This window comes from Verticillium dahliae, genomic scaffold (assembly GCF_000150675.1).
Source record: "Verticillium dahliae VdLs.17 supercont1.4 genomic scaffold, whole genome shotgun sequence".
In the NCBI taxonomy this organism is placed as follows: Eukaryota; Fungi; Ascomycota; class Sordariomycetes; order Glomerellales; family Plectosphaerellaceae; genus Verticillium; species Verticillium dahliae.
The window spans coordinates 1,594,184-1,603,847 of record NW_009276925.1 but is presented as its reverse complement, the minus strand read 5'-3'; the positions used below and the strand labels follow the sequence as shown (position 1 = coordinate 1,603,847).

Sequence of the window (9,664 nt, the reverse complement as noted above, 5' to 3'; positions counted from 1 at the left end):
AACATCCAGGCGTCCATGACGCGTCGCGCCTCGAGCTCCTCGACCTGCAATCCCCCTCCCTCATCCTCGACGTCGGCTGCGGCAGCGGTCTCTCCGGCGAGATCCTCACCGCCGAACTCCCCGAGCACGGCGGACCGCACACGTGGATCGGCATGGACGTGTCGCCGTCCATGCTCGACATTGCCCTGCAGCGTGACGTCGAAGGCGACCTCATGCTCGCCGACATAGGCCAGGGCGTGCCCTTCCGCGCCGGCTCCTTCGACGCCGCCATCAGCATCTCGGCCATCCAGTGGCTCTGCAACGCCGAGAGCAGCGACACGTCGCCCGTCGGCCGCCTGACGCGCTTCTTCAACGGGCTCTACGCCTCGCTTCGCAGGGGCGGCAAGGCCGTGTGCCAGTTCTACCCCAAGAACGACACGCAGAGGAACATGATCACGCAGGCCGCCGTCAAGGCCGGCTTCGGCGCCGGTATCCTCGAGGACGACCCCGAGACCAAGAACGTCAAGCTGTACCTCGTCCTGACGGTGGGCGGCGGCGGTGCCGGCGGCGGTGCCGGCGACATCACGGGCGTCGTCGACGGCATGGACAACGTCGACGTCCAGGACGAGAGGAGGAAGGCCGAGAAGACGGGCAAGGGCGAGATCAAGAAGGGCAGCAAGGCCTGGATCGTTCACAAGAAGGAGCAGATGGAGCGCAAGGGCAAGGTTGTCAAGTCGACGTCCAAGTACACCGGTCGCCAACGGCGCGTTGCCTTTTAGCTTTCTTCACCCACACATTTTTGCATGGCACGGCGTTTAGGCTTTTGGGACTTCAATCGCGTATTGTTCAATAAATCGATACCCTCACCAGTGTTGTTCTCTCGCAGAGAGACGCTTCCATTACTTCGTCGTCAGAGACACGTGAAAGACACGCGAAAGCGAATGTCGGGGCCTGGATCACTGGGCTGCACACCCTTTGGGCCAACAAAGCGACGCAATCATCACGTCCACCAGGTAGCCTGTCAGCTCTTCCCACCCATAGCAAACATCAAGATCAGGCCATGTGTCTGCATGTCCCCTCACGCGGCATCATCAAGGCATTGTAGTCCAGTCAGGCAGCGAGACAAGAGGTCACACCAGCCTGATCTCGAACCAACCAGGCGGCGGTAGACCTCCCACCGTACATGACACCCCCGGACGTTTCCTCCATTATAAAGTCCCAAAAGGCCGTCAGCAGCCTCTTGAGCAGACGACGCCACTCGCAACCAGACATACCAACGACTCGTTCTTCAGACAGCAACACGAAATCCATCAGCCAAGGACACTCGTCACCCGAACCCAAACCAACCCCGCCAAAAGAATGCGCCCAACAAAGATCGTCCAGCTTACCGCCCTGGCTGTCGTCCCCGCCTCCGCCGGCCCCGTGGCCTACGGCATCTGTCAGGCCGGCTGCGCCGGCGTCGTCACAGCCTGCTACGGGGCCGCAGGCTTCACCTGGGGTGCCACGCTCGGCGCCACCGCTCCCGCGTCGGTGCTGGCGTGCAATGCCGCCTTTGGCACCTGCTGCGCTGCCTGTGCCGCCGTGGCTCTGACGCCTACGCCCTGAGGGCTTGAGGCGTAAATACACCATTCGATTTCTTCTTTCGGATGGCAGGAAGTTTAGCTCGGAGGGGTTGTATGGCATACTCCCGTCTTCTGTCGGTTTGTGAGCTTGGAAGCTATGGGGACTGTGGCTTGGGCTGTTATAAAGCACAATAATACCAAGAGGTGCACAGCTTGGAAAAGAATGCGCATGAACGCACGATCCTCTCATGAGCTTGTATTCCTGCTGACATACAAGCAACATCGTGCGCGGTCACAACCTCGTATGGGGGTCGGGCTAGTAATTCCTCTGTGGTCGAAGCTAACTCTTATAAAGTACTTGACGGAACGCGGCCAGGGTATCGACATAGAACAAAAGAAAAAGAAATTGCAATCATATGTCGTTCGTTAGAAAAACAGCGCTCAGACAAGATTAAGGTCCACAACATTCACACCCGCCGCTCTCAGATTCTCAGGCGTAAGCAGTTCTTCTACAGATCCCCCCTGTGTCTTCTCACACGCTGCTGACGTCGCTGCAGCTCTGAGCTTCTCGAGCCTAGGATCATGCGCCGTCTCAAAGGCTCCGGTCCCCGGGCCCATAACAAACATGGGCCGAGTTGGCTGTTCAGGATCGTCGCTGTCCATGACCATCTTACACTCATTTGGCAAAGGACCTAGAAGAGCTTCGCCGCTCATGAGCCCGTGGACATAGCTGTCGCCAACGACCTCGAATTCGGGCTCGCCTGGGAGGGTAGCCCTGTCACCGCCGGAGTGGCGATCCCGAATAACAAGGGGCACGTCACAACCTAAAACAACGTAGACTTTGTCACCCGGCTTGGTGTATTTTGGTCCGAGGCCAATGTAACCTTCCTGGGTAGTGAAGAAGGATCTACCCTTGCAGGTAGCGATCAACTGCGTCACATAGACAAGAGTTGAATAATCGTAAGACGAGCTCGTCCGTTTCGAGTCTTCCTGTTGCTCGAGCACTAGCTTGAGAGACTCAATGCTGACATCGTGATCCGGATATGACTCCATCGGTGGGTTGTATAGGCTGTCAAATAATCCCCAGGCCAAAGTCGCGCAATATGCTTCCAGAAGCCCGCCGGCGCGGTCCATGTATGGGCCCGAGAGGACGTTGGCAGGTGCGATCTGACGAACGGTGGCGATGACCTGCAGTACGGGGACGAAGTCTCCAAAAAGCTCCGTAACCTCGGCCACCGTTGCACAGTACACACCGCTAGCTTTCAAAGCGCCGTTGCCTGTAGGGCCGGCATGCGCCTCGGACATGCTGCTTGCGAGATGCATCGGCATTGTATTCGCGATTCTCTTGCGACTCCAGTCGGGGACCCACGTTGGCATTGTCTTTCGTGCTGCAATACTTTCGCAGGACGCTAGAATATTGGTATTCTTCGACTGCTGGATGTAGCGAAGAACTGTATCTTGATAGACCTGGCTCGTGGTTAGATCATAGTTCGGGGTCAGCCCCATGTTGTCGACGTCAGAGGCGAGGTTCATGACAGCATAGACTCGATCTCGCGGGTCAGAGCAGCTGAACTTGCGGCCCTGATCGAGCAGATCAGGAAGGGTGTAATCCTTCTCAGGCTGACAAAGAAGTAACACCATCTCATATCGACGCGCGAATCGCAGCTCGGGGGAGCTCTCCTCGTTCAAATCCAAAAAGTGGCGTGGCTTGTTGGCTATGACGGCGAGCGCAGTGCGCAGCATCTCCCAGCTGATCGTCTTGTTGCCGCAGACAACAATGGCGGTTTGAGGATCGGCGGCGGCGATTTCCTGTCGAATCCAGACGCGGCCGAACCAGGCGCGGTGAACAAGCTGATAGATAGCCCACAGTTCGTCTTGCTCGTAGGGAAGGTACTCGGTGGGATCAGCCCAGGTCGGCTCGAGGGCGCCAGCACCAGTGGGGCGCATCCTGGTGTTCTCAAAGTCGAACTCGACCATCCAGGCCAGCTCATCGAGGAGGCCGATGGCAATGTTGCTATCATTGGCCTCGTGGCCCAGCCAGACGACGACACGCTCGGCAGCCCTGTAAATCTCGGTCATGAGGGCGACCTGGGCGGCCTTTTCAGCGTGATCGTCTTGTCTGACGGAGATGAAGTCGATCCAGAGAGTGCGCGCCGCGTCTTTTTTGCGGAGGTAGCGAAGCGCCTGCGCGAGGTTCGGCGGCAGCCAGAGTCGTCTGCTGCTGGAGCCGAGCTTGATGAAGTCCGGTCTGGAGGACGTGGGCCCCCACACGTACGAGACAGCTTCGTACGGCGCATGTTGAGGGTCGTCGATGGAGATGATTTGAACGTCGCCCTTGAGGTCCTCGAAGAAGGAGCCTGGGGCCAGCGTCAAGAGGCGTGTTTCCCGTGGGCCGACATGGCTGTTGTGGTACTTGTAGATGCGTTTATTGCGCTGCTTTTTGACAACGTGGACGCAAGCAAGGACGCTCCACACGACGAGGGCAGCCATGACGTTGTGATTGTGATCAAGTTGAAGAATAAAGCGAAGTCTCTGTGAAGCAGGTGGGTGTAAGTTAAAATGATGGAGAGAAAGCCGCTGTCGCGAACCTGCGACGTGAGGCAACAGACAGCTTCAGCATGAGGGATTGGTGGTGATGATGAAATGATTGATGCAAAGGAATGGCAAGTTGGGATGTTCGTGACGCAAGTCGCCACGCCCGCCCAGATGGGCCGTGTACCAGTCTCGATCTTGGGTTTGGCTGATAACAGGGTCTTGGGGGTGGTGGTGTGAGGGTCGATGGCCACCACCACCACCACCACACATGGCAGTCGATGACCTGTCGAAGAGCACAGCCCCTGCCCCTCGCCCTTCCCCTTCCCCGCATGAGCCCGTTGCAGTTGTAGCACGGGAACAGTGCAGTGGAGCGGCGGCAGGTGGGGCCCACTATGCAGCAGGAGCCCAGTGCCCTGCACGCCTGCCATCAGAGGGTGCGACTGTGCCTCCGTCTCACAGCCTCTGGGTTGCGCTTTCTTTCGATTTAACCATCGTCCACGATAACTTCACATGAGTCTGGCGTGGTCGGTACATAAAATGGGTCTCGAGGTATCGATAGTGACCTTTTCCCAAGTCAGTCTTATCGACCACCAGACAGAGAAGCGCCATGACGCAAGCCAATGCTGCCAATCCGGCCTGTGTATTTGTTTCTCCTCAAGGTCTTGCTCACAACAATGCACCTCAACTGCTATTGCACATCGACAGACGTAGAGACCAAAGCAATACCAGAGCAATCCACAAGCTCCATGTCCTTCATTGAAGCAACACGAAGTGGTTTCCGTGCCTTTTTCATATGCTTGAACATCTCCCACCACAGTCCCGCCCCCGCTTTCCCCTTCCGGCAAGCAGATCGCGGGGACATGGATCGCCAGGTCAGGACCGAGGCCGTAGCATGGGGTCCACCCTCAACATCGGTCCATGGCAGGCGCCGTTGATGACTGGCTCGGACCGTGTGCGACACCAACTTCACGCAACAACGAGGCTCGTCTCACCGGCATCATCTTTACCAAGACCATTGTCTTCTTTTATCTCGACGCCCAAACGACATCCAAACAACTGATTGCAACACAACAAGATCATCTCACCATGGGCGACGCCGATGAATACACCCTCGTCCCTCCACCCTGGACTCTGAAGGGCACAGTCTACCTCTTCGCCTTCTGGACCACCAGGTCCCAAGCCGCCAACCCTCCATCCTTCGCCTACTCCCCCCTCGAGGCTTCGGCAGGATACGCAACCCCAGAGGGCAGCCGCCACCTCGGCGGCCTCAGCATGATCCAGCTCATCCGCTACACCGAGTCGCCCGTCGGCCCCTACGACGAGCTCATCCTAAGCCCCGGTTTCCACGAGTACACCGTCGAGGAGGCCGGCAGGCGCGTGAAGAAGCGCAACGCCCGCATCACCCGCATCTACGTCTCCCAGCGCCAGACCTGCTGGAACGGAAGAAAGAGTCAGTGCTCACCCCCCCCCCGTGCTGCTAACCGCCATCGCGTGTACCCCCACCTCTCGACTAAAGAAAGACTGGCTGCCACAGACTGGAACATCCCCAAACACCTCGCCGCCTTTGACTGGCAAGACCATCAAGACGGCAGCACCACCATCAAGGTCTACCCACACGACACTGAGCCGGTGTCGGCCGCGGAAGCGTCACCCAGCAAGACGCCTTTCTTTCAGACGACTTTCCGCCCTACCCCTTTCGTCCCCAGCTTCCCCATCTCGATGTCTCTTTTCAAGCATCTCGGCGTCGACGCCACTCTCGTCCAGCCGCCCCTGCCCCAGGGCCAGGGTAGCCATGGCGAGTTGCCAGGCACCGATCGCTGGTGCGCCGTCGCGCCGGACCAGTCCTCGCGCAGGTCGAGCATTGGCTGGTTTGACCTCCGCCAGACGGACGACCAGGGAAATGTGGTTGGGGAGCATGAGAACTTCTGGCCCGGCTTCTGGCGCTGGCATCTCGGCGTCAAAATGGAGGATGCCGAGATTGGATTTGGAGAAGGGAAATATTGGGACGCGCCCAAGTCTTTGCTTTGATCCAAAGGCTTATTATGACCGTACACATCATGTATTTCGTAGGCAGCAGACGTTTCGTCAGTTTGAGTGTAGAATAACGCTGCATGGCATTTCAAGGTTATTCGAGATACTCTCAGACCTTAACCCCATCCCGCAGTGTCAGTGTACAGAGGAGAACAGCAACTTGAACCCTTCAATACACTTCTCAGCAATACTCGATCAGAGAAGCCCCATTGACTTTGAGCATATCATCCATCCACGTCCATCATTCGGGACGATTCATCAACCTCATCAGACTCAAAAATGTCACTCCATAACGGCGAAGCAGGCATGTCGTTCGTTTCTGTATCATTGACATCCTCGGATAGATCAACCATCCTAAATTCCTCTTGTTTCGTTGCAGGTGCGTCTTCGAACATTAATGGCTCGGATGTCGCACTTTGGATTGGTGAAAGAGTCTGTGGTTCCGACTCGGTGTCACTATCACCTTCAATAGCCTCAATCCGGGCTATGAATTCCTCTTGTAGCTTCTCTAGGTGAAGGGACAGTGCTTCTTCATCCAACTGCGATGCATAGGCCTGTTTGAGTTGTTCGTGTAGGTTCAAGATGAGGTTCTGCCGACTGATTCTTCTGTGAACCTCCGGGCTCTGCCTGTTGGCTTCGCGCTGCTGTTTTAAACTTCTTGAGACTCTCTCCGCCTCTTCTAAGAAGTCATCTGGGAATCCCATAGCTTTGGCTAATGTGATGCCGTAATGCTCGTCAAGCACCCTTCCTGAGCTCAAAGTGTAGAGCATTGTCATCTTTGGGGTTTCGTGAGGTGTCATCGATGTACTCGTGGCAAGATGAAGGTTAATTACTCCGAAGCGATTGCCAAGTACTTCAGCTACGACCATGTTCACGTCAACGATTGAAGAAAAGCATATGGTGTGTACAAAGAAACGTTACCTAGCTTGTCGTAATGCGTCACAAACCAAACCGAGGCTCGGCTTCGCATCAAGGCCTCCGCCATAGCAAGTGCGATGGACAGTCCGTCACGCGTGCTTGTGCCACGTCCAAGCTCATCAATGATAACCATGCTGTTCTTTTCGACGTTCCTGAAGAGCTGTTAGCCGTGCTCCGTGGCTTCCGTCGCGTTGCGGTCACCTGAGGATGAATGCCATCTCTCGCATCTCGCACGAAAATGTGGAAAGATTCCCCTCGATAGAATCGTCGGTGGAAAGACGTGCAAAGATGTGATGGATGATGCGAAACGATGCATAACGCGCAGGGACAAAGCAGCCGATTTGGGCCATCACCTGTAGTAAAGCAATCATACGAATATAAGTGCTCTTGCCGCTCATGTTGCAGCCTGTAATGATTTGGAAACGATACTCTTCTTTCGAAAACACATCGTTCGGGACGAATTCATCATTGAGATTCTAGGACCATTATGATCAGCAGGAATGGCGACGAAAGCGAAACTGTGAGACCAGGCCCACCTTGTCCAGAATCGGATGTCGTGCCGCCCTCAGTCCTAGAGTGTCACTGATGACAGGCCGCACGTAGTCTCTCAGAATGGCAATCTGCGCAAATGATGCCAACATATCAAGTAGCGCAATAGCGTCACAGACTCGAAACATTGGCTCAATTTGAGTTCGAATAGAGTCGAGCATTTCTTGAACCACCTGGTCTCCCATACCCATGGCTTCTGTCACGGAGTCTGCGATGCGGAAATCGAATTTCTTCATTTGGAGAGTCAGACATTCAATGTGGCCCTTCTTGATGACCCGGTTCACCAAAACGTCCGGAATGGCGCGGTTTTGAAAATCTGCTGCTTTAAGCTGGAGCCAGTATCTTCGGGTGGTGTCATACTTGAGCTTGGCATCTAGTTCATAGGTTTCTGTGCAAAGTCAGGATAATCGGGCTTTAGGGGAGGAGACATACTATTCAAGTCAGCAACGTATCTGTGGACGTCCTCGGTACACTCTTTGTATGTCTGTCTTGCGACATCGAGCAGACCATTGTAACCTGACTGAGGCCTCGTTAGTATCACGTCCGAGTGACGCTGCGGAGCGTATTACCTTGACAGCAAACATTCGGGCATTACGCATCTCCAAAGGCGACTTCATCAACGTCACGTCGGCATTGATGGCCTCTGAGATGAGGTCCTGAACCTGTTGCGTCATCTCTGGTCGACATAGATCACGGATTTTGACAAGCAAATGGCACTGGGCAGGACCAAGTGCCTGGTATATGTTGGGAACAGATGCCAGAAACGCTTTGATCATGATGACTTGGTTCAAAGCAAACTCGGATGCCTCGGTCGATGGTCTCCGCGGGATGATGACCAACTGAAGGAATTAGTACAAAATGCTAATGTGCGACTTGATCAGGACTTGCCTTCGACAGTAGCCGCTCGACGTCCGGAAATGCCTTCAAAGCTGCTGGGCTCAGCCTGGGATGTCTAAGCAAAATGAATGATGGCATACCTTTCCGCACCCCAATAAACATATCCTCCGATGAGGTCAGCTCCGCTACAGCTTCGTATCGCCATTTCAGAACATCCTCCACCAAGGTGGTTGGTTGTAATATGTCACTTTTGAGCTTCCGAGCACCCATTGGAGTTATGGTCTGGTTAAGTAGGCCATAGAGAGAGTCCTTTGATCTTGAATTCCGAAGATTTTGTACAAGCTCAAGCGACTGGATAGCGGACACATCAATCATCATGGTATGGTCGGATGGTTCATAGCGGATACGCATTGTGTGCGAGACGATGTTGAGTGAAAGCTCAACCTCGAGATGCTTCATTACCTAGAGACTCGTCAGATTACATCATAGATTTACCTTCAACAAAATACAGACCGCAGAAAAGGCACAAGTTGTGAAGAAGTTGCCCTGAATGGCGACCTGGATTGCCTCTGCATCTCCTTGAAGGGCATATTCACTGATGTAATCCAATCCGGCCGACTCAGACCAGAACTTCCTATGCCAGGGGACAATCTTTGCGCTAGCGACATGTTGTTCAATCATATAGTATAGGTAGGATGATGGGTTCGGTGCGCAAGCAGACGGAACCATGAGAATGTGCGATGGCTCGAGCATGTTGAGTTTGTGCAAGGTCTTGACGTAGAACTGACTGTCACTGATTTGACTGAGAATGACCTCTCCAGTAGCAATATTGACGAAGGCTACCCCGACTGATGGTGTTATACCTCGCGCCTCGCTTACAGCGCATATGACGTGGCGGCCCTCGTCCCCACGGAGAAAAGGAGTCTGGGATCGGCGACTGGTGTAAGCAGTGTGTGGGACAGTGGAAACGGTACTCGAGGCCCGGATCGTGGATGCTGAGCCAACCTGCTCTGGCTGATGGGCCAGAGCTGATGTTGAGTTGGAGGTCCACTGCGAGTTGGGTGAAGCGGGCGTTTCTTCATCACGCAAGGGAGAATGGCCAAGAGCATCGTCTTCGTACAGAGGAATTCGGCTGAAACTTGATGCAGAGTTGCCTCTCGATACGTTGGATGCTTCGTTGCTCAGACTGGGATCGAAGTAGGAGGATGACTCGAAGCCACGAGATGCTGCCGCCATCGTGGTTGTTGGCTGCC

General features: G+C 54.9%; 5 protein-coding genes across 5 annotated transcripts in view; 3 read left to right on the top strand and 2 right to left on the bottom strand.

Moving 5' to 3' along the window:
• Positions 1-758, top strand: part of VDAG_02860 (bud site selection protein) — a gene marked incomplete at both ends in the record, with an annotated part of 989 nt that extends 231 nt beyond the window's left edge. Inside the window, one exon of the mRNA XM_009653513.1 lies at positions 10-758. Within this exon, the coding sequence (XP_009651808.1) occupies positions 10-758 (749 nt within the window). The remainder of the gene's footprint in view (positions 1-9) is intronic.
• A 580-nt stretch (positions 759-1,338) lies between these two features.
• On the top strand, positions 1,339-1,584 carry VDAG_02859 (uncharacterized protein; the record flags this gene model as incomplete). Its single annotated transcript, XM_009653512.1, has 1 exon — positions 1,339-1,584. One exon carries the CDS (start codon positions 1,339-1,341, stop codon positions 1,582-1,584), a length of 246 nt encoding a protein of 81 aa, XP_009651807.1.
• A 398-nt stretch (positions 1,585-1,982) lies between these two features.
• VDAG_02858 (uncharacterized protein) lies at positions 1,983-4,031 on the bottom strand (the record flags this gene model as incomplete). Its single annotated transcript, XM_009653511.1, has 1 exon — positions 1,983-4,031. The coding sequence occupies one exon, from the start codon at positions 4,029-4,031 to the stop codon at positions 1,983-1,985; it is 2,049 nt and encodes a 682-aa protein (XP_009651806.1).
• Positions 4,032-5,162: 1,131 nt separating this feature from the next.
• On the top strand, positions 5,163-6,104 carry VDAG_02857 (uncharacterized protein; the record flags this gene model as incomplete). The annotated part of the gene is made up of 1 exon (XM_009653510.1): positions 5,163-6,104. The coding sequence occupies one exon, from the start codon at positions 5,163-5,165 to the stop codon at positions 6,102-6,104; it is 942 nt and encodes a 313-aa protein (XP_009651805.1).
• A 65-nt stretch (positions 6,105-6,169) lies between these two features.
• Positions 6,170-9,647, bottom strand: VDAG_02856 (DNA mismatch repair protein mutS; the record flags this gene model as incomplete). Its single annotated transcript, XM_009653509.1, has 7 exons — positions 6,170-6,966; positions 7,399-7,501; positions 7,562-7,962; positions 8,007-8,094; positions 8,144-8,413; positions 8,562-8,873; positions 8,925-9,647. 7 exons carry the CDS (start codon positions 9,645-9,647, stop codon positions 6,332-6,334), a joined length of 2,532 nt encoding a protein of 843 aa, XP_009651804.1. The 3' UTR covers positions 6,170-6,331.
• Between the last annotated feature and the right edge of the window lie 17 nt (positions 9,648-9,664).